The sequence below is a fragment of the Bufo gargarizans genome, chromosome 7, assembly GCF_014858855.1.
Source record: "Bufo gargarizans isolate SCDJY-AF-19 chromosome 7, ASM1485885v1, whole genome shotgun sequence".
NCBI classification, from domain to species: domain Eukaryota; kingdom Metazoa; phylum Chordata; class Amphibia; order Anura; family Bufonidae; genus Bufo; species Bufo gargarizans.
Genome location: NC_058086.1, coordinates 76,016,390 through 76,041,056, shown reverse-complemented (window position 1 = coordinate 76,041,056; position 24,667 = coordinate 76,016,390). Strand labels below are relative to the sequence as shown.

At 45.0% G+C, this 24,667-nt stretch overlaps 1 protein-coding gene across 2 annotated transcripts in view; it reads left to right on the top strand.

The window, feature by feature from the left end:
• The window catches only part of MYH9 (myosin heavy chain 9), a 304,187-nt gene that overhangs the window by 123,131 nt on the left and 156,389 nt on the right, over positions 1 to 24,667 (top strand). For both annotated transcript variants that reach the window (XM_044302210.1, XM_044302209.1), the window contains 6 exons: positions 3,958 to 4,053; positions 14,898 to 15,016; positions 15,093 to 15,245; positions 16,813 to 16,986; positions 17,070 to 17,243; positions 21,750 to 21,864. In XM_044302210.1, the coding sequence (XP_044158145.1) occupies positions 3,958 to 4,053; positions 14,898 to 15,016; positions 15,093 to 15,245; positions 16,813 to 16,986; positions 17,070 to 17,243; positions 21,750 to 21,864 (831 nt within the window). The remainder of the gene's footprint in view (positions 1 to 3,957; positions 4,054 to 14,897; positions 15,017 to 15,092; positions 15,246 to 16,812; positions 16,987 to 17,069; positions 17,244 to 21,749; positions 21,865 to 24,667) is intronic.

Below are 24,667 nucleotides of genomic sequence, written 5' to 3'. Positions count from 1 at the left end.
AAACTCTCCTGTAAAATCTTGCTCACGTAGTTCATTGGGGGGGGGACACAGAACCGTGGGAATAGCTGCTTGCTGCCACTAGGAGGCGACACTAGGCTGAAAAGTGAACTCCTCCCCTGCCGGCTATACCCCTTTTAGCCTGGAGAGAGCATATCAGTTTGTGCCCAAGCAATAGGAGTAGGAGGGAAAAAAAACCATACGGTAAATAACCAATAACTGACCAACGCCAGTCAGATCGAACCAGAACTGAGGGCCATAATGGCTCCACAACCGCCATTCTTCACGGCAAACAGAAATTACTGGGTGGGAGCTGTCCCCCAATGAACTAAGCGAGAGAGATTTTACAGGAGAGTTTCACAAAAATCTTGTTTTCTCTCTCGTATCATTGGGGGACACAGGACCGTGGGATGTCCTAAAGCAGTCCACGGGGAGGGAAACAAATCGCCCCTTGAGGATGCGTAACCCACTGCCGCCGCCACAACTTTGCTGCCTGGAGCAGTATCCGCCGATGCCTAGGAAGGCACTTGGTAAAACCTGGTGAACATGTGCCTGGAAGACCAAGATACTGCCTTCCACAACTGGAAAGCTACTGTATGGAGGAAATGGACCCCCCCAAGAAACGCTGATCGGGTCGGCTAAGGCTGGGCAGTGTCTTACCCCAGGAGCAAAAAACCTGAGCAACTGTTGAACAGATATGCCTGGAGAACATCCTTTGGAGGCAGTCAGCTTTGACAAGGACCTCCAGGAAAAAAATGGTAAAAGTCTGTACGGCGGTAAGCGCCAGTCGTGGACAAGCAAACCTCAGAGGCCAAATCACATGGCTGATAAAGAGCTTGATCTGTATAATGCGAGGGAGAAGGAGAAATCAATGTTTGTGATGGCGTGGAAGGGCGACAACCTTCTGCAAAGAGTATATGGGGTGGAGCACTGTCTTATGTTCCCGATAAAAGAAGAAAGTTCGTACAAGAAGGCGTATCAACTCTGGGGAAAAAAACGCCACCAAACAGCTGACTTCTGGCCGCAACTGTGGAAGAAGAACTAAATATCCAGGTCCGCAGGATCCTCCTCTGGCCAAGAGAACGCCCCGTAGGGAGCGGAGTATTGGTAGACCAATGCCCTTATAGCCGTAGAGACTTGTGGCGAGATCTCTAGTGAGAGAAGCTGCCTGAGAAACCGAGGAAATAACGCCTGAGCCAGGCATGCCCCACTGCATGCCAAAGAATCATACCTCGAGAGAAAGGTAAAGTAAAGCTGATGTGAGCATCACCGGTGATGGGAAGCCCTGTCAGTGACCATATATTGACAATGTGGCAACCCTGCCTGGAAGGGCAGATAAGTGGAACAAAGATGAGAGAAATACTCTTGCCAGGTGGAGTGCGATTACGAGCCATGCCTCCACCGTACCCGAGGAACCCTGGGCACGTGGAAAAAATAGAGATGGGCTTCCAGAGTCGTAAAACCCATGGCTACTGGTCAGCTAGACAGAAGAAGGTGATCAGTTATCCAGCTCGGAGTGGCAGGGCAGGAAAAGTGTTCTGTTCCAGGGACAAAACCCCTACCAGCGGTGGCAAGTCGTAACAGACACCCGCTCTTACATATAACTAGTTCTGTACCAGGTGGGAAGTGCAATTATTCCACTCCAGTAAGGGGGCAATGCATATGTAAACACTGCAACGGCAGTGAGTGCCACAAAACCACCTATACAAGAGGTTAATGCATACTGGTGGAACTGCAATTCTGCCACCTACGGAACAGGGGGACGCCTATGGCTGGCATTGAGACCAGTGCTAGTGCGGTCAGTCCACCTAAGAAAGGAGGTAATAAACTTGGTAAGTACCGTATCAAGTAGAAGTGCAACTACCACCTAAGGAAGGGGGAAATGCATACACCAGTACTGCCGGCTAGCATGGACGTAATCTTGGAAGATTGAACCGGATTCAGGTCATAGTCCGAACTGCTCCCCCCCCCCCCTCTTAGAATTAACCCCTCCAGTGAGGGAGGGTCTGAGCGTCATCCTGGGATGAAGAGTGGGTGTGCGGAGGTGAGCCAGTAGGAATTGTGTCCTGCTTCGGCTCGCTTGTGCGCAGTTCCACCTCTCTCCGAGGAACTGAGAACGGCACTTGCAGGCGCCCGGGATGTATACCAGCCGAGGAGTGCTGTGCTTGGCCGACCAGAAGCCCGCCCAGTCGGAGAAAGGGGGCCTGGAATGGAGCGCAGAAGGCGCACGTTTGAATTGATGAATGTCCCCTGCCCTGATATGAGCCATGTTTAGATCGGAAGGGGTTGGGGAGAAGGAACCTAAAATGCCGCCGCCAGGTTTGGGAATAACCCCTTCATTGCCCTATTTCTTTTTTTATTTATTTTATTTTTTTGTGAGGCATCTCGCCTCACAAAAAAAATATTAAAATAAAACCAAAAGAACAAAATGTGGGCGACGGGTGGAGGATTCGCTACCTCTAAAGAAAGAGGCCCTGGTGTGAGGGGGGACAGGGAGGTACAATAATACTCTCCTGTCTTCATCTGTGGTCTTCACACTTAGTCTTGTACCAGCAGGGCCACTCTCACGACTGTTGGCATCAGGGGTCTGGGCAGAGAAGGGCTGGAGAGGAGGTGGCCCTCTTGCTTGCGGGAAGCAGGGTTGCAAGGCTGCCCTGGTCCGCTTTGTCATCTTGGGGGAGGCAGGGTGGTGGACCAAGCGTTCCTGTGCCCCCATCCAGGAAATTCTGTAAAAAAATAAAATGAAAAAGATCAAAAAAGCCACCCTGCTAAGTAGCGAGGTCTGCCTCCTACGACACTAAGCTAAAAACTGAACTCCTCCCCTGCCGTCTTTACCCCCGCCAGCCTGGAGAGAGCATATCACTTTTCAGCCTAGTGTCTCCTCCTAGTGGCAGCAAATGGCTATACCCACGGTCCTGTGTCCCCAAATGATACAAGCGAGAGAGCATTATTTTCATACCTTTTGTTCATCTGGGTGTTTACTCCATGTTCAGGAAAAGCATTATGGAAAGTGGGCCCCCAAGTGCCCAGCTGGTGGGCTTTCCTTTTCATAGCACCCAAGCCTGCAACCCTTCCTCGTGGTCTGCTCTTCTCCTAACCTGCCAAGGCATCAAACTATGATGTCAGGGAAGAGGGGAGGAAGCTTTGGGAAGTTATGGGAGGAGCAGACAGTAGAGAAGGGCAGCAGATTTGGGCACTAAACGACTTTTTGGGACCTGGAAAAAAACTGACAGTTATGGTTATAATGCTTTTACAATGTTGATGGCCATTGCTAGTAGTTAGTGAAATTTTGGACAGGTTCACTTTTTAATCATAAGTTATTCTAAAACTGTTCCTTGGTTCAAAAGAGAATTCACCAGATTTTTCTGGATGTGTTTGTTGGATTAGAAGGTGCACCTGACTATAGTATGATGAGGAAAATGAGAAATACCAGTAAAAATTTAAGGTAAACTATAAATTAAACTCCCCTGGTAATCTAAGGGAATTGTGGGGGTTAAATATCTAACTTTTGATCTCGTGTAGACTGCCAGAATATAACTGTTGCATACTAAACATTAATTGTGTAGAGGACTCTGCTATGTTGAAATGAGTTGCACCCGGTATTAAGATCCTACTGCATTCTGGGTGGGTCAGATAGATTAGTACCAGTCAGGGAGTGAAGGGCACTGTAGCTATAAATCGCTGCAAGGTCTATTCATGTACATGACCGCTTTTTACATATCACATTCAGATTCTCCTGCTGCCCTGCACGGATCAGACAGATAACCTCTTAATAGTGGGAGCGAGAGGTTTTATATATGAACAGATACATTGTTCTCTAAATGCTCAGGTAGAGCGATTTTCTGATCAAGGAGTTGGGAGGGGGCCCTGGCCTCGGTGTGCATTAAAAGACAACAGTACTTATAATAAGCAAGATCTTTGGAGTTTTTTTCTAATTCTTTCAAATATTTGTTTTCCTAGGATTGCTGAAAGTTATTTCTGGTGTTTTGCAGCTGGGCAACATTGTGTTTAAGAAGGAGCGAAACACAGATCAAGCTTCCATGCCTGATAACACTGGTATACTATGTGAATTGATAATTGTCAAAACTTTAAGGCTAGTTTCACACCAACATTGGAGACATCCAGCAGGCTGTTCTGTCAGAACTGCTGTCTGGTTCAGGCATAGCTGAAAAACACGTGTCCTCCACACCCCATTGAATATAATGGGATCTGGCTGCTCTGCAGCATATGTGCTGGGATTCCGCCGTGCAAAAGTTGCTGCATGCCACTGTTTTTGTCCAGCGGAATCCCAGCATGTATGCAGTATAGTCAAGGGGGTCTGGCAGGCTGCACTACCAGTTTTGCTTAATCCAGAGAACTTGCTCATGCTGTTCTCTGCCAGATGTCTCCACGCCGGTGTGAGTAACTTACTCTGCTTTGACAACTTCATTTGTGATCTGCATTTACTAGTCCATTTGCACTTGGCTGTTTTCAGACACTCCAATTCATTTATTTAACCCCTTCTATGCTGGGCCAGTTTTTACTCTCCTGCCCAGGCCATTTTTTGAAAATCTGGCATGTCACTAAAACCCACTTTAAGGACCAGTTAAAGGGAACCTGTCGCCAGGATTTTGGCCATAGAGCTGGGGACATTTGCATATCGATCAAAACTGTATTTTAACACAATAAAAGCAGAGAGCTATGGGGACTGGGTATTGCAGATGTGCTAGCGGCCATCTAGCAGCCCATGTCCCCAGCACTATGGCCAAAATCCTGGTGACAGAGCCCCACAAAGTGACTTCATAACTTAAAGGGAACTACATAGTAGAAAATCAAAGTTCAGACAATCACCTGCCAGTGGGTATAGGTGTAGTAGGGACAGTATATATGAAAAGATTTCAGATTACCACCCTAATAAAACTTAGCCTTTATGCAATGTATAGTTAAAAGTAACCCACAAGTTAGGACACACACGAAAAATCTAAACAAAATAAAGATATTATCCACGTAGATAGGAGAGGCTGTTTTGTAGGTACAGATGTGGCTAATAAGATAGCGAACTATCCTTGATATTAACCCTATACTTATTAATACAAAGTATTCGGATCCAATTAATCTTCACGCAATAAGATACCCACTTTCCATAATGGATAGTACTGAATCAATAGGTACCTTAGTCCCAACAAGTTTCCCCCAACAGTCTCTGGGCTCATCAGGGGACATGTATCAAAAGTTGCAATAGTATGTATGTATGTATGTATGTATGTAGTCGAAACAGTAGAAAACCGACCAGATGGTTTAAATAAATCACTGCACCAGTAAGCTTTACTAGTTGGGTGCAGGGATTGATGAGCAATGCAGTATTAATAAAAAAAAAATAACATGGTGCTGTGTATATCAAAGAAGCCAGGTGCCGCCCCCCCTCATAAAAGATAAATATAAATGGACCCCCTAAGTGTTGATGCAAAATATATTGCCGCACTTGTGATCAAGAAAATAAGGATCCATAAATAGAGCCCAGTGGCCCACCCATGTATATTCAATATTGTGTACAGCCCCATAGCAAACAATGCATGCTGTTATTAATGTGGTGGTTGCTGCCATTAAGGGCAGTACATCCAAAATACTTGCGTGTCCCCGTATTGTAGCCAGGCTCCGGTAGATACACCCAGGAGTAGTGATGGACAAACATCTGCCGGGGCAGTTCGCGAATGCAATCGCAATCAATGTTCGCGGCAGGTCCCATTCATTTTAATGGTAGGCGAACCTGAAAAACCTTCAGCTTATATTTTCAGCCAAGAAATAATTACTAGAAGTGCACAATTAGTCCCACAACATGGACAGTGACATACCAGATGTAGTATTCGACTTTGCAATCTCCATTCATTTTGTTTTAATGCGAAATATCTGCAATATAATTTTCATATGCGGAAATGCACTATACAGTACCCAAATGCACTATAAAGGAAGTATATTGGTATATAACACCTTGCTTCAATCAGTTTTTTTGGGGGACGACTGGTATATCACACCAGTAGAAATTATTTGTTCCAATAACGCTTGTATATATTCTGCAGTATTGCAGCAGAACCGCACACAACTGCCGCACAATACAAATGCACTATAATATACTTTCTAACATAGAAAGTATATTATAACATTGTACAAGTGTTTTGTGGATCTGCAAAACGCTGACACCAGCAATGTGCATTCCGCAATTTGTGGACTGCACATGGCTGGCACTATAATAAAAAAAAAAAAAAAAAAAAGCCTATTGTCTGCAATTGCAGACAAGAATAGGACATGTTCTATTTTTTTAATTGCGGAAACGGAAGTGCGGATGTGGAAAGCACATTCCGGCCCCATTGAAAATGAATGTGTCTGCAACCGTTCCGTAAAATTGCAGAACGCAATACGGACCCATTTTGCGGACGTGTGAATGGAAAAGATATCCCTCAAAATGAAAATAAATGAAATTATTGAAGTTAACCAAAAAGTATAGATGTGGTAGGCAATAACAAGTGCTCAGCGGCACCAAATCAGAAACCATATGTCCTACCACAATCCGGGGGGTTCCAGTGCACATCGATGAATCCAGGAGGGAAAGCAAAAAACATCCATCCCTGGGCTAGATGATGTGCTATTGAAGAACAGGGTGGGCAAAGAACTGTCCCTGATATTGCCCTACAGGGGGGTGCTATTCTGGCCCTGATAGCCTAACCACAGACCACCCGTCCTGATGAGAGCAACCCCACCCGGAACCTTACTCTATATAAAAATGGCCCTAGTAAGCCCCTGGTCCCTAGGCCCCTGACTTCCAGGTGATCACTATGTAGATCTGCATTTTTGACTCATTATAAAAATATATTCTAAATATATCGCACCCCTCTGTGTATCACACATCGATAGCACACCTATACTAGTGCTTAAAATGACTTTTGTTCCCCTATTAGGGGCACCAAACACTAGCTAACAGTCTGTCCCTGCTCCACACAGCAAGCTCTCCCTAACACTGGAAAAACACTGAATGTAAAATGGCAGCCAGATCAGGTTTATTTATGAGGTAGGGGTCCATGTGCTGAAATGTCTCAATCCTGTACCACCTGATGGATGTGTCATGGGTCAAAGTTCTTCACAATGTAAAAGAATATGGTGGGCGCAAATTTCTCCATATGTTCGCATGTTCGGCGAATCGCGAACACAGTTTGCAGCAAAACTACTGCCGGGCAAACCGCAAGGCCATCTCTACCCAGGAGTTCCAAGATGGGGTCAGATAGCATGGTGTCTCAGATACACAATGCAGGTCTGGAGAGTGAGGTGACCACTATGCATTGATTAAAGGCTACATTTTAGTAGGGTGGCAATCTGTGAATTCTTACATGGTAGAAATCACCCATAAATTACCCCATTTTAGGAACTACATCCCTCAAATTATTAAATTATTTTGCAAACTTTAACAGCGATGCCGGGTGATACAGCAGAGGCCTGTCTATCTGCGGCTGAGACCCTGCATTGCGGGCACGGGAGAGATGCCAGTCTGATCAGCATGACGTAATGGTACATCAAAATGCGGAAAGTCACTTCCCACTATGATGTACTATTACATCATATGTCGGAAAGGGGTTAAAAGGACAATGCATTATTCTATTAACATTCGGAGCACCAGTACTTTACAACTGACTTGCTTCTGTAAACTTGTACTTTGTTAGGGTACTTTCACACTTGCGGCAGAGGATTCAGTCAGACAGTTCCGTAGCCAGAACTGGCAATCTGGGCGCAAGGCTGTTAAGGCTGGCAACTCTAATAAACTTATCTTCTGTAGCAGAGAGAACACTTGGTCTTCCTTTCCTGGGGTGATCCTCATGAGACAGTTTCATCCATAGTGTTTGGTTTTGATAACTGCATTTAAAGATACCTTTTTAAAGTTCTGAAAACTCTCAGATTGGCTGACCTTCATATATTAAGGTCCCTTTACACAGGCCAATCCTTCCTGACAAGTGCCTGCCCATTAGTGAAGGAGACCACGGCATTTACATGCAGTGATCTCCTCCACAGTATGTGGAGGAGCAATTTACTAAGGCCCCATTCACACATCCGCGAATCCGTTCCGCATTTTGCGGAACCATTCATTTCTATGGGGTCCACATTTACGTTCCCGAAAAAAGTCCTGTTCTATTAGTGCTGGAGATGTGCGGAACGCACATTTCTGTGTTTTGCGGATCCGTAAAACGCGTTACGGACGTGTGAATGGACCCCTAATGCCATCGCTCATCCCCATACACACATTGTTTGCCGACAGCAGAGGCTTTTTACGCAGCATGATCTGCACGAAGGATGCGATTACCTGATAAACAAGCATTTCATCAGGTAATTTGCAGAACCTTTACACCGCCAGATCGATAATGAACGTTCCTATAAACACTCGTTAGATTATCTGGCACATTCTTGGCCAGTGTAAAGGGTCCTTTAAAAGTAATGGATTGTTCGATCTTTAGTGGTTCTTGCCATATTGTGAATTGAACGGAGATGGAATACGGCTAAACTCGGTGTCCTACCTCTGCACAACTCAACACATGGTCTCACAACCATTATGAAGGCAAAAAAAAGTTCACAAATTAACTTTTGTCAAGGCATACCTGTTGATTGAAAACATTCCAGGCAACTGCCTCATGAAGCTGAATGAATGCTAAAAGTGCAAAGCTATGAACTAAGTAACAAGGGGATACTTTGAACCATCTAAATTTTAAAGCGTGTATATATATATTTTTTTATGGCTCGGTTCAGTGTGTTCCTTCGTTTTCATGTCTTCAGTATGAATCTACAATGTAAAAAATAATAAAATAAGAAACCATAGAATGAAAAATTGTGTTCAACTTTTGCCTAGTTTTATATTTCCACTAAGACAGGCGGTTAACATGTTTGAGTAGGAGTAGCAGAGCGGATTGGTAGTTCTGTGGGAAAAGATTCATTTAACCACCTCCCATCTCGCTAACGCCGAAAGGTGTGACTCTGGCGGCTCCCTCAGGTCACACTAACGCCGATCGGCGTCATCTCGTCAGACCCGAGATTTCCTCTGAACGCGCGCTCACAGGATCGCACAGTTCAGAAGTTCATCTACAGCCTGCCGGCTGACGTCAACCACGTTGAGCTCATGAGACCTGGTATGATCACAGGGTTTACCAAAAACGTGAAGTTACGCCCTCCAGAGGAGCACGTGAGGTCAGGCTGGTATAGTTTACACACACACACCTCCTGTCCACGCGGGCACAGAGAGGCAACAAGCTGAGAGCCTTTTCACTGCCACAGTGAAAACGGCACACTCAGCCCAGGTAACTGCCACCAGTTTCTCGTTTGATATAAGCCCGGTCCGCTAACGGGATTATATAGGGTCAGAAACCAACTCGCGGTAGCTTATAACTAGGCCAAAACACGGACGTGGGGATTCGTGATCGAGATACAAGATGGCACAAGATTAAATTATAGATTTAATCGCTGTAAGAGCACACTAGATATGGCACAATATACACAGACAATATATACAGTGGTCTGAGGTTACAGATTACAGGTTATATGGTTACAACAGGGTTAAGCAGTGTGAAAGTAAGTCATCGAGTATGATGAAAGTTCCTTGTGATGTCCTTAGATGGAGTCCACATGAAGGGCTGTGATCTCCTGCTATTTCCTGGGTCCCTCTAAACACATGTGTAGGATGTGACCCCTCTTCAGAGAAAGACGCGCCTACTTGCTGGCACCAGACTTTTAAGCTGTAGCCGGCCCATCCCCTCCCTGCCTCAGGGAGTGGTCAACTCCCCCTCTTCTGGGCTGACAGCAAATGACCCACAAAACCCTTTAGGGTTCATAGCTCCAGACCATAGGGTCACAGGGAGATGGTTCTGGGACTAATGGACCAAGTAGAGCCCAAACCTGGTACCGGTATGTGGTTTCTATGGGGAGATATGGGTATCTCCCTACCCCGACTGGGTACAAGTAAACAAAGACCATGGGAACGTACCTCGTTCACAACACAAATGTCTCTGGTTTGTGCCTGCGATGGCCAGGTGCTTCATAATTCCTTATGAGGTAGGTGCCAATATGTCTGGGAAGTCTCATTGATCCGGGGCAAGAGCAGATACCCACAGCAGGGGTTTTTCCTGCAGATTCAGGTGGCTCCCAACTGCTGCACAGAGGTGTGAACTTCTCCTTAAAGCTTGGACCCCCTGAGGCGTCTTCCTGGCCCACTGACACTCAGATGGCCGGGGGGGGCAGCAAAGAGGTGCAGCAAATTACAATCAGGGCTGGGGCTTTGAAGCATGGCAATCCTGTGGAGTTTCGTACCTCTGCTATCTGTCAGCAAATGGGGGGTGTGAGGACATGGCTGACAGTAAATATTAATCCATATTCCTCACGGGGTCACCTTGGGGTCTACACAAAACGCAGTGTTCGCCTGATCTTGAGCGCACACTTGTGTTCAGTCCGCCCCACCGCAGTGGCAGAATTTTTTTTATTTTTTTCTGATCATTGCAAAAACACATCGCTGAGCCGCTATAAAGATCACTTTTGAGCTTTTAGGATCTTTATTAGCGATCGCAGCTTTACTTCGCAAGCACTCCTTTTTAGGCCCCATGCCCACGGCCGTTGTTCACAGCCGTGTGCGGGCCGTGGAACCGCGGCCTGGATCCTTCCTGAGAGCAGGAGCGCACAGCGTCACTGGTTGCTATGACGCCGTGCGCTTCCGGCACAGTACAGTAATACACTGGTACGATCTATACCAGTGTATTACTGTACTGTGCCGGCAGCAGGGGGCGCACGGCGTCATAGCAACCAGTGACGCCGTGCGCTCCTGCTCTCAGGAGGGATCCAGGCCGCGGTTCCACGGCCCGCACACGGCTGTGAACAACGGCCGTGTGCATGGGGCCTTACTAGGTAGATTTGCTCTTTTTCCTGGGTAGTCTCAGAGGAATCCTCCCTAAATTTAGTGAGCCCAAAATGTCAAACAAGGGGTATTCCGATAGAGGCCTACAGGAGTCTGACCGTGATGGATGAAAGCGATGGGGACGCCTCACCCGCTGAATCCAGTGGTTCAGAATATGAACCTGTAGACAGCAGTGGCACTCTAACCGCTAGCGAAGATGTTGAGGTCCCTGCTACTGTCAGGCGTACCCGATCCCATGTAAGGGTTCTGCATACCCCGCATGATGAGCCTCATTTGCAGCAGAGTGGTGCTAGCGCTGATCTTTTTTATGGTGCGCATTAACACCAGCAGCGCAGCACATCCTGGACCTTCTACCAGCACTGCCGTATTCCCTGGTGAAGTGGCGAGCACCAGAAGGGCAGTTCAAGCTGGTACGGTGGCACGTGCAGTAACACACACACCCCCCCCCCCCCCCCCCCCCCCGTCGCAGCAACCGCGTTCACAGGCCCGTAGAACCCTTAATCTCCCAGAGTCCCAGAGGTGCTGTCAAATCCTAATCTCCCCTGCTTTCGCTGCACCTGTATTGTCTCCTTTCACCGCCCAGTCTGGAGTTGGCGTGGAGACAGCTCATTTAGGATCAGCCCTCTAGCTTTTTGAGCTGTTCTTCACCGTGGACCTCTATGACCTAGTTGTGGCAGAAACCAACTGCTACGCCACACAGTTTACTGCAAATCCAGAAAGCTGCTATGCCCAGCCTTACCGGTGGAAACCAGTCAGTTTCCAAATGTAATTATTTTTTTGGGCCTTATCCTCAGCATGGGTCTAACTAAAAAAAAAAAAAAAAATGTATTGCGGTCATATTGGTCTAAAGACCCAATACATTACATGCCCATGTTCTCTGCTGCAATGTCCAGGGCACGTTTTGAGGTCATCATGTGCTTTATGCATTTCGCTGACAATAACGCCTGTAATCCAAGAGGGCATCCTGCTTATGACCGGCCCCACAAAATTTGGCCCCTCATAGACCATTTGTCATCCAGATTTGCACATGCGTATACCCCTAATCAAAACATCTGCATAGACGAGTCCCTTGTATGTTTTACCAGGCGCCTTGGCATCAAACAGTACTTCCCCCAGCAAGCGCGCCCGGTATGGGGTCAAACTGTATACGCTCTGTGAAAGGCCCACAGGCTATACATATCGTTTTAGGGTCTATGAGGGAAAAGACTCAAAACTGGAGCCGGTCGGATGTCCTGACTACCTGGGGAGCACTGGCAAGATTGTCTGGAGTCATTGTGAAACCCCTCTGTCCATATTTATAACCTTCACATGGGAGGGGTGGACTTCAATGACCATTTGGCTTTCTATTTAGTGCTCTGCCGCACCAGACACTGGTATAAGAATGTGTATATTTAATTCAATTGGCTGTATATAATAATTTGTTCTCTACAGTAAGGCTGGGAGGTACACTATTAGTATAGGGATTGTGTGACACAGGGCAGGCACACAGGGGTCTTGGTGCCCTTTCACACAGAGCTGCCACAAACCTCCCCTTTCACCTGGGACAAAGTGCATAATGTACTTTGCCACATCTCTGGGCGATTTGCGCTTTGCAAATTGTCCCATGGGGAAGGAGAGGTTTGTCCTCTAAAGGGAAAAAAAAAATCACAGGTAAGCATAGTAAATTTTCTGTTTCAAAAGTTCAATAAAGTTTATGTTCAAATGTTATATAAAGTTAATGTTAATAAAGCGATCAATCTGCTGCAGCACTGATGTGCATTCTGACAGAAGCATTGCGCTGCTGTCAATTACACAAAAGTCGGTGTATGCGGCGCTGCAAGACGAGATTTCTCCTCTGCAGTAAAAAGATACGTTTGCCGAGGCTTGAGCTGAAGGGCAGTGTTCATATGCTTTGGCAAACACTTTGTATAAAAATAAAAAATAAAAAAAAATTCCAGCAATTTATTCATCCACATCGATTGATGTGAATGGAGAAATCGGGTTTGCCAGGGCATACAAGCTCAGTGGGTTTGGATGTTGGGCGGAGCTCCTATGTCCTGGCACACTCCTTTCCCCTCCTTTTTTGCACACTTTTTTTGCAGAGATTTTTTTTCATCCACATTGATCGATGCGAATGAAGAAATCTGTGCCGTTCATTTTTTCTTTCAGCCCAGAGGCTGAACGGAGAAAAGTCTTATTACCCGTATGCTCAATATAAGGAGAATAGCAGAAACTCCTAATGCTGGCCATACATGTAATGATTGTGGAGACCCTCAAATGCAAGGGCAGTACAAGCACCCCACAAGATGGCGGAAAGGGAGACCTGAGATAAAAGAAAGTTTAAAAAAATTTCCGCTAACTTCTGCCCAAAAAAAAACATCTTCTAGGAACTCTCCATGCCCCTCACGGAATTCCTTGGGGTATCTTCTTTCCAAAATGGGGTATTTATACTGCCCTGGCATTTTAGGGGCCCTAAAGCGTGAGAAGTAGTTTGGAATCCAAATGTGTAAAAAATGCCCTGTGAAAATTCTTTAGAATTTGGGCCCCTTTGTGCACAGAGGCTGCAAAAAAAGTGTCACACATGTGGTATCGCCGTACTCTAAGTTGGGCAATGTGTTTTAGGGTGTCTTTTTACATATACCCATGCTGGGTGAGAGAAATATCTCTGTAAAATGACAACTTTGTATAAAAAAAGGGAAACGTTGTCTTTTACACAGATATTTCTCACACAGCATGGGTATGCATAAAAATACACCCCAAAACACATTCCCCTACTTCTTCCGAGTATGGCGATATCACATGCAGCCTAGGTGCACAAAGGGGCCCAAATTCTAAAGAGTACCTTTAGGATTTCACAAGGCATTGTTTACGCATTTGGATTCCAAACTACTTCTCACGCTTTAGGTCCCCTAAAATGCTAGGGCAGTATAAATACCCCACAAGTGACCGCATTTTGGAAAGAAGACACACCAAGGTATTTCGTGAGGGGCATGGCGAGTTTATGTAAAAAAAATTTGTCACAAGTTAGTGGAATATGAGACTTTGTAAGAAGAAAAAAATATATAAAATGTATCATTTTCCTCAACTTGTGAAGAAAAAAAATAAAATAAATAATTATAGGAACTCCACATGCCCCTCACGGAATACCATGGGGTGTCTTCTTTCCAAAATGGGGTCACTTGTGGGGTATTTATACTATCCTGGCATTCTAGCACCTCAAGAAACATGACAGGTGCTCAGAAAGTCAGAGCTGCTTCAAAATGCGGAAATTCAAATTTATGTACCATAGATTGTAAACGCTATAACTTTTGTGCAAACCAATAAATATACACTTATCTGATTCTTTTTTATCAAAGACATGTAGCACAATAAATTCTGACACAAACTTGTATAGAAATGTAATTATATTTGAACAATTTAACCAGAGAAAGTGAAAAATACACTTTTTTTGAGAAAATTGCGACCTATTTTGATAAAACAAAAAAATCTTAGGAGCAATCAAGTACCACCAAAAGAAAGCTATATTTGTGAGAAGAAAAGGAGGTAAAATTTATTTGGGTGCCAAGTTGCATGACCGAGCAAGTTGTGAAGTGCCGATTTGTAAAAAAAGACACTTAAACTTAGTTAAACTTGTAATTTTGTCGTAAACACATTTTGTCGTAAACACAATCTGATTTTGGGAAACAAGTCTGTATGGGAAGAGCATTAGCACTTGCGATCGCTCCTCCTTCAAGAAAATCCTGCTTGTATATCGCCCTGTGTAAAGGGACTTTTACTCAGGGAATGCTGTCAATGACTGATAACACCTACCCCTGGTACAATTGAAGAAAATTGCTGAGTTTTAAATGTATAAAATACAAGTTGTAGTGAATCTCTCCCCACAATACTATAAGTCTGCTCAGCTTCTCTTGTTCTGTAACATGCTTGCTGAAGTTTGCACTGCATTATGTGGTGACAGGTTTTCTATTTTTGTCCAGATCCTGACAATTTTTAATGTGTTATTTTTAAGCTGCTCAAAAGGTGTGTCATCTTCTGGGAATCAATGTTAACGACTTCACTAGAGGAATCCTGATGCCACGTATAAAAGTTGGTCGAGACTATGTGCAGAAAGCACAGACGAAAGAACAGGTAAATGTTACTTTCTGGTTAAAAATACATGGTTCCATGGTCATCATTTTTTATTTCTATTTCCCACTCTTTTTAGGCAGACTTTGCTATAGAGGCTCTTGCTAAAGCAACATATGAACGGATGTTCCGCTGGCTTGTGATGCGAATTAACAAAGCCTTAGACAAAACTAAAAGACAAGGGGCTTCATTCATTGGGATTCTGGATATTGCGGGGTTTGAGATTTTTGAGGTAATGCATTCTTCCCTTTATTTTATTTTTTCTCTGTACTCTTCTGTTGTCAGCTTCATGGGGTTTTATGCAAATGGTCTTTAATAGAATAATAGTGCTGCTTCTGATGCAGGTCTTCCTTTTACCCCTGGTGGGTATGGCTGCAACTATTAGCCACTGGTCCTGCTGCTGACACTGTGTTGTAGAGCAGGAAGAGTGTTACAGATTGATTTGTGGTAAAAGATTAATTTAAAGGGAACCTGTCCCCTCTCAAAACCATCCCAAGCCACCAGCAGTACCTGCTTGTAGCCAGCAGTGTGTTTGATGCCTTTCTTCCTGAAGGCAGATGCAGCAAAAGTACTGAAAAACGTTTTTATCCCCTGCCCGGCGCACTTCTCCACACATGCTTGTAGTCAAGGAGGCAGTGGCCTCCTTGCTTCAAGTCACGGTAACCACGTCCCCTTTCCTGCCCCTTCGCTGTGACTGACAACCGGCAGTTCGGCTGACTTTGCCGAACTCTCTGCATAAGCGCTGTCACAGTGAAGGGGCAGGGAAGGGGGCGTGGTTACCGTGACTTGAAGCAAGGAGGCCACTGCCTCCTTGACTTCAATGTCTAGAGAAGCGCGTCGGCAGGGAGTAAAGTAATGTTTTCAGAGCTTTTGCTGCATCTGCCTTCAGGAAGAAAGGAATCCTCACACACTGCGGGCGGCTTGGGATGGTTTTGGGAGGTGACAGGTTCCCTTTAAATTCCTACTCATTCTAGGCGTTTGTCAAGGAGGCGGTCTGATCTGTGATTGACAGCTTTTAGTATACAGTCATACAGGAAAATCTCTCAATCACTGGGGCCACCTCCTTAACCTCGAAGCCCAGAATGATCATTGTATCCCTTTAAATTCCTTTTTCCCCGTAAAACTATATATCCGTCTGTTCAGCTCATGCTCTATAACATGCTGCCTGTAGTTTTACATTGGTGATGGTTACCTTTTAAACCAATGTTATCAGTGATCTGTATATAGATGTAAGAGAATATATGGATATGTTCCCAGCTAACTTGTGCCCTACAATAAAAAAAGAAATTCTGTAATGATCACTGTACATAGGCTGTATCTAAAGCTGCAGGAGGAAGATCCATGTAAAGCTAAAACGGGGCACTTGTTAGTGCAAAAACTACATATGTTACACAACGTACCCATTTGACACTGTTATGGATGGGCGAATTGGGGTTCCTTTTTTGCAGAATTATTGAAAGAAAAAAATAAAGAAAAATTGGGCAACCAAACAGTCTTTTAAAATGCAGAATTGTGAACTAAGAAATTTTTGCTTTGGTCATAAAGGCACCAAAACACTACCTGTTCAGAGGTTAGAGTAGAAAGGGTCATTATGTAATCTACACAACTTTTACTACAAATGAAATTGCTAGTCAATGTTTTTTATACAAGATGAAAATAAAACATTTTAAATGGATTTGGATCAGAAGCCATGACAAATGTTATGTAAGGTATGTTTAGTTTGCAGGTCATTGAACAGAATACTGTAGCTAAGAATTTTGTGTAAAAAAAATAAAATAACACTGTTTTTGTCTTCACAGCTAAACTCATTTGAACAGCTATGTATCAACTACACTAATGAAAAACTGCAACAGCTTTTCAATCACACAATGTTCATACTAGAGCAAGAGGAGTACCAACGAGAAGGGATTGAGTGGAGTTTCATAGACTTTGGCTTGGACCTTCAGCCTTGTATTGATTTGATAGAACGACCTGTGAGGGCCTATTTATCAATGTCATTATTGTGTGATTTTGTTTTTTTTTGTTTTAAGTTTGCTAATTGTGTTATTTTCTTAAGGCTGGTCCACCTGGTATACTTGCTCTTCTTGATGAGGAGTGTTGGTTTCCAAAAGCTACGGATAAAAGTTTTGTTGAGAAAGTGGTTCAGGAGCAGGGCTCCCATCCAAAATTCCAAAAGCCCAAACAGCTGAAAGATAAAGCTGACTTTTGCGTCATGCATTATGCTGGAAAGGTAATGTGAAATATGTCACAAAGTACTGAAAAAGTAAAAACCAGAGCTGTTCTGCTAGAGAAGTATTATCTTCTGTGGGAAAGGCAGGGTGAAAAGGAAGTGGCTATATAAGCAGAACATGAAAAGGTCTGTTTCAAGCTTAGTTCATCTTCTCAAACAGATTTTCCCATCTAGTAAAGTAATGGCACAGCAAAGAACCGGCTTCTATCTAAAGAAGCCCCATTTAGACTCCTTGATCATCCCCCTGAAAGGCTCCATTCAGACTTTTTTTTTGCACAAGTTAGCGGAAATTTTATTTTATTTTTTTAATTTTTACTCTTAAGTCTCATATTCCACTAACTTGTGTCAAAAAATAAAATCTCACTTTTGTCCCAAGTTAGCGGAAAGGGAGACTTTGTGAGGAAAAAGTCAATTTCCGCTAACTTGTGCCAAATTTATTTATTTTTTTCTATGAAGTCGCCATGCCTCGGGGTGTCTTCTTTCCAAAATGGGGTCACATGTGGGGTATTTATACTGCCCTGGCATTTTAGGGGCCCTAAAGCGTGAGAAGTCTGGGATACAAATGTCTAAAAATGCCCTCCTAAACGGAATTTAGGCCCCTTTGCGCATCTAGGCTGCAAAAAAGTGTCACATGTGGTATCGCCGTACTCAGGAGAAGTTGGGCAATGTGTTTTGGGGTGTCATTTTACATATAGATAAATATCATGGTCAAATGGCAACTTTGTATAAAAAAAAAAAAATGGGAAAAGATGTCTTTTGCCGAGATATTTCTCTCACCCAGCATGGGTATATGTAAAATGACACCCCAAAACACATTGCCCTACTTCTGAGTACGGCGATACCAGATGTGACACTAGTCCTGGTTGCCATAGGGGGAGCGGTATACTTGCAGTCCGCACGGCTCCCGGGGCGCTCCAGAATGACTTCAGAGCACCCCATGCGCATGGATGACGTGCCATGCAATCACGTGATCCATGCGCTTGGGGCGCCCTGACGTCACTCTGGAGCGCCCCGGGAGCCGCACGGATGGCAAGTATGCTGCTCCCCACTACACTTTACCATGGCTGCCAGGACTTTAGCGTCCCGGCAGCCATGGAAACCATTGAGAAAAAGCTAAACGTCTGATCCGGCAATGCGCCGAAGCGACGTTTAGCTTAAGGTCGGATCTGGATCAATGCCTTTCAATGGGCATTCATTCCGGATCCGGCCTTGCGACAAGTCTTCAGGATTTTTGGCCGGAGCAAAAAGCTCAGCATGCTGCGGTATTTTCTCCGGCCAAAAACGTTCCGTTCCGGAACTGAAGACATCCTGAACGGATTTCACTCCATTCAGAATGCATTAGGATAAAACTGATCAGGATTCTTCCGGCATAGAGCCCCGACGACTGAACTCTATGCCGGAAGAAAAGAACGCAAGTGTGAAAGAGCCCTCACTTTAAGTGCTGATAACTTTAAAACGCTTTGACTTATCCAGGCCGTTCTGAGATCGTTTTTTCGTCACATATTGTACTTCATGACACTGGTAAAATGAAGTCAAAAAATTTATTTTTTTTGCACAAAAGAATACCTAATTTACAAAAAAAAAAAAAGGGAAAAATTAGCAAATTTCAAAGTTTAAGTTTCTCTACTTCTGTAATACATAGTAATACCCCCAAAAATTGTGATGACTTATCATTCCCAAAGTAATTCAAACATGAAGTAGACATATGGGGAATGCAATTTTATTTTTTGGGGATGTTATAAGGCTTAGAAGTTTAGAAGCAAATCTAGAAATTTTTCGGAAATTTACAAAAACTCAATTTTTAGGGACCAGTTGAGGTCTGAAGTCATTTTGTGAGGCTTACATAATAGAAACCACCCAAAAAGGACCCCATCTAAGAAACTACACCCCCTCAAGGTATTCAAACCTATTTTACATACGTCGTTAACCCTTTAGGTGTTGCACAAGAGTTATTGGCAAATGGGGATGAAATTTGAGATTTTTTTTTTTCATTTCCATTTTAACCCATTTTTTTCCACTAACAAAGCAAGGGTTAACAGCCAAAGACTGTATCTTTATTGCCCTGACTCTGCCGTTTACAGAAACGCCCAATATGTGGCCGTATACTACTGTACGGCCACACAGCGGGGCGTAGAGTGAAAGGTGCGCCGTTTGGTTTTTGGAGGGCTGATTTTTATGGACCGGTTTATTTACACAGTGTCCTGTTTCAACCCCCCTGATGCACCACTGGAGTCGAGACTCCCTAAAAGTGACCCCATTTTGGAAACTACGGGATAAGGTGGCATTTTTTTTGGGGACTATTTTTAGGGTACATATGATTTTTGGTTGCTCTATTACATTTTTGTGAGGCAAGGTTACCAAAAATTGAAATTCTGAAATGTCATCTTCCTTTGCCATTAACTGTTGAACACCTAAAGGGTTAATAAAGTTTGTATAATCAGTTTTGAATACCTTGAGGGGTGTAGTTTCTTTACTCTAGAGGGGCATCAGGGGGGCTTCAAAAGGGACATGGTGTCAATAAAAAAGGCCATCAAAATCGGCCTTCCAGAAACCATGTTGGTCCTTTCCTTTTGCGGCCTCCCTTTTAATGATACAGCAGTTTACGACCACAAATGTGGCATTTCTGTAAACTGCAGTATCAGGGTAATACATATTAACTTTTGTTTGGTTAACCCTTGTTTTGTTACCGGAAAAAAACGGATTGAAATGGAAAAGTGGCAAATATTGCGTTTTTGGCAGTTTTCTTTTTTTTTTTTTTTTTAACCGTGTTAATCTGGGGGGTTAGGTCATGGAATTTTTTTTATAGAGATTCTTACAGACGCGGCAATACCTAATAAGTCTACTTTTACAATTTTTAGGTTTTTGACTATATTGGGCTACTTTCACACCTGCGTTTAGGTGCGGATACGTCTGGTATCTGCACAGACTGATCCGCACCTATAATGTAAACGCTTAGATCCGTTCAGAACGGATCCGTTTGCATTACCATAAAAATAAGAATAATGCAGACATTTCCGGATGGCCTCAAACCGGGTGCGTGTCATGGCCGTACTGTAAAGTGGGGTCTGGTATAGGACGTCCCCACTGACACTGGGTTTCTTGACCAGGCCCATATGCAGCACGAGGCCCCAAAATGTCCTCATTTCGGCTGCACTGACTGGCGTCCAGCCACCGAGCCTGGCCAAAAAGGAGCCCGGGTGTTGAGCGACGAACTGTTGGGCGTACAGATTCGTCTGCTCCACCATCAGATTTACCAGTGGGTCACTGAAAAAATGACGGAAAAAGTCATATTCAGTGTAGCCCACTGTGGAAATCTGGATTCCTGATTGGCCTACAAAATCAGGAATCACGGGCTCGTATCGCTCTGGGCTACACCAGACAAGTTCACCGGCAGGGTGCTCCGGTGGATTTAACTGGTGGGCCGGGAAACCAGTTCGAGCCCCAGAGCTGCTCATACTAGGCTGGGCCACAGGGTCCCTAACATGGCGGTCCCCTTGCTCCGCCGCCTTGGGGGCTCATCATCGCTAGATGATGAGGAGGACGTGGATGATAACAGGAATGTAGGGTCATCCTCGTCCTCACTGGGACTCTGAGTCTGAGGCAAGCTGGGCGTATGCCTCCTCGGCCGAGAACGTCCGGCGGGCCATAGGGGAGTGTTTGTCTGCGTGTATATGTGCGTGTGTGGAAATCTTTATTTTGTTTGTGTGTGGGGGCACGGGTGTTCACGAACTCGCCCTAAAACTAACAGGAAAAAAAAAACTGACTAAAAAAAGCCAAAAAATGTGAAAAAAATAAATAAATCGAAACCACTGATCAACCGTCCGAAGTTGATCAGCGGTGGGGTGTGCGATGCGCTAACAGTGGCCGGACGCTAAGAGTGCCGGCCACAGTAAGCGTACATAAAAAAAAATCCTGCACCCCAAAAAAGTGAGGGGGGTCAAGCGGCAGCACCACCTCTGGGGACCCCAGACACCCTAACTAGGGTGATGCAATGAAAAGTTCAAAAACTAACTTTCCCTTTTTTATTTGAGCAGGCACCGGGTTCCGATCACCGCCCACCGAGCGGCGGTGATCGGAACCATTCATGACGTACAGGTACATCATGTGTCCTTAAGTACCAGGACATCATGACTTAGTCCATAGCAACTATTAAGATTTCAACTTTAGTTTTATTAGAGGTCAGATCCCACCTTTCCTTTTCTCAATGAGCTCTGATAAATTAAAGGAGGACTAAGATTGGTTGCTGTGGGCAACTAAACCAGTTTTCCTTTACATCAGTTCTGATAAATCTTCACCCACAGTATATAAAAAATGGCACAAAAAAACACAGGTGGCTAAGAAGCTCCTGCAGTTATTCTGATGCTTTTGTTTAGTATCAAACCGTTCCATATTCAATTATATGTGCACACTAAAAGGTTGAAGCTATGAAATATATTTGAATTTTGGCTTGGATTGCGTTGATAAATCAGATGGAGGTTGGAACTTTTTTATTTTTCTCTTCAATAGGTTGATTACAAAGCTGATGAGTGGCTTATGAAGAATATGGACCCACTTAATGACAATATTGCAACACTTCTGAATCAGTCGTCTGATAAGTTTGTGTCAGAACTTTGGAAAGATGGTAAGTAATTATTAAGAGTAACTACATTTTCTCTTCAATTTTGCTATGTCATAGGGACATATCAGAAGTGTTTTGGTCGGCGGGGGTCCCAGCTCTGAGACCCCAATCGATTGCTAGAATGAGGGGTCAGAAGCGCTCAGCCAAGCGCAGCTTCTCCTCGCTGCTGAGCACGTGACTGTAGACAAACTCAATAGAAAGTCTATAAGTTCATCTAGTCTCTCACTCGGCAGTGAGGATAAGCTGTGCTCGGCTGAGCACTTCTGACCCCTTGTTCAAGCAGTTGGTGGGGGGTCTCGGTGCTCGGACCCTCGAATATCAAAACACTTCTGATATGTCCCTATGACATATAAAAAAAAAGTGTAGTTACTCTTCAATGCACTTATTTTTTTTTTTTCATATAACATAATGGAATATTGCAGGTACAATGTAACATGTCACTTTTCTAGGTGTAAACAAGCTTGTTCTCATTGTAAGACTGTTTTTATAGATAATGCTGGTAGAACTACCATCTAGCCTTACAACTCATCTGTTTCCTCCAGTGTCTAGGTCATAAAGCCAGAAAGGTACTGTGCATGGTGTGGCTATTCACTTGCCTGTCTGATCTTCACAAATAATACCAGCCCTCAAAAGTGTAGTCTCTCTAAGAATCACTAGAGAATAGTGAGAATTGACTAGGTTGTGAACAGTCTTCATGCTATTTGGCCAAAATGGAGGGAAATGTCAAGCCATATCACTCTCCTAATAAACTTTTCAACATTCCAGTGCTGCCACAGTGGTCTCTGCTGCTCTGTATCACTGATTTCAGCAGTGTACAGCCAGATGGCAAGTAACTGCTGAGGTCAGTGACTGCCTTCAGGGATCATTTTGGTTGACTGCCTTATGATCACTGGAGCTCTATAAACAAAAGGCTATTGCCACTGAAACTGATGGTAATGGAAGTTTATCAGGTGATTAATAAATCTTTTTTATTTTGATATTTCTCGCCCCTATTCATTGGTGGACACAGGAACCATGGGTATAGCTATGTCCTCTAGGAGGCGTTGACACTAGGCAAAAGCAGTTAGCTCCTCCCCTGGCAGCTATACCCCCTCCAGCCTGGAGAGAGAGCTTCAGTTTTAGCTTGGTGCCAATAGGAGGCAAGACCTCCCTGCCTTATGCAGGGCGGCTTACTTAGCCAATTCTTAATTTTTTATTTTTACTTTTTTCCCTTTTAGGTTTGGGAAACAGTCGCCTAGCCTCTGTTATCCTGGGGAGCTAGGCCGGTGTTGGAGTCCCTCACCGCTCGACCTCCCCACAAAAGCAAAAGGAGGATCCAGGGCAGCCTCGCTCCCCTGCTTCCCGCCAGCCAAGGGGTCACCTAGGTCCACCAAGAAGACCCTGCCGCCATACCAGACTCCTGCCACTCCGGTGCCAGCAGCAGAGGAGGTGACCCTGCTGGAAGAGGTGACCTTGAGGGTCCACTTAGGGAGGGTTAAGAGAAGTGGATGAAGATGAGGTGAGTACACGGGACTAGGTAAATATGGTTAGCCCCCCCCCTCTTCCACTTGGTGGCATCGCTTCTTAGGGTCTATAGGGTTAGTAGCCCAGGACCCTAAGGGACATGCTCCCTCTTCCCCCTTGGTGCCGATGGACTTGAGCACATAGGGGCTTAATTCCTTATCCCCCGCCTGGGAGGCTGAACAGGCAGGGAGGGGAGCGGATGAATCCCACGCCCCGATATCCGACTTTAGGCGCACTTTTTACATAACATTCGCCCTTTTCGGAAGCGGGCGCCATGCGCCGCTCTGAAAAGGGTTAATGACTGCATGCTCTGCGAGGCTCGCTCTTAGGGTTAGCACCGTTGAACTTACAGGTGTCTTGAAGGGGGGGCGGTTCCTTCCAACCTTGCTTTTTCTCCCGACCCGCAGGGCTGGCTCCCGGAGCTGGTCCTCTATACTCCGGCCGACTGGCAGGGCTTCCCGATTGGCCGCACATCAAACTTTAGGCCCGGTTCGTGGCATGCTAGGCCACAATTTCCTCCCCAGATATGGGGGGCCAGCAGCGCACTGGTGCAAATTCTTCTGCCTAGCGGCCCCCCGCCCTCTTAAGTCCGCTGGCACTGCCCCCTGGTCTGTTTACCTCTTCCTGGCCGGCCACTTTTGTTAGGCCGGTATCGGAAGGGGGCACCCCATCTAGATGCAGTGCACTTGCTATATGCAGGATTAAACTCCTTCCTGCCTCTTATCCAGCCTTATCACAGCTGGTAGATCAATAGTAATGCCGCTGCACCATGTGAGGGTCTGTGTTACAAGACTCCTTCAGCCTATAAAAATAAAAAATAAATAAATACAAAAGTCACATTATCCTTGCGGTCCCAGACTGGGTCCGTGCTCTACTCCGGACACAGGAGGAGCGGCTGGTGGGTTGATGACTCTCCACCAGTACAGTAAAGGACCCTGACTGTTCCGAATCTGCCCTCCAGGGCCGTTTGGTTGGTAATCCTTCGCAATCCAACAGAGTACCTCTAACAGTTCCCAATCCACCCTCCTGGGTCGTTTTGGTTCATAATTCTCGATCTGCGTATTCCAATGGAGTACCTCTGAATGTCCCAATCCACCCTCCGCTGTCACTTGGTTGATTATTCTCCACCTGCGCAATCCAATGGAGCACCTCTGGAACTTCCCAATCCTCCCTCTGGGGTCGTTTGGTTGATAATGCACCACCTGCGCAATCTGATGGATGGGCCTCTGGTAGTTCCCGTTCCACCCTCCTGGGTTGTTTGGTTCATAATTCTGTCTGCATATTCCAATGGAGTACCTCTGAA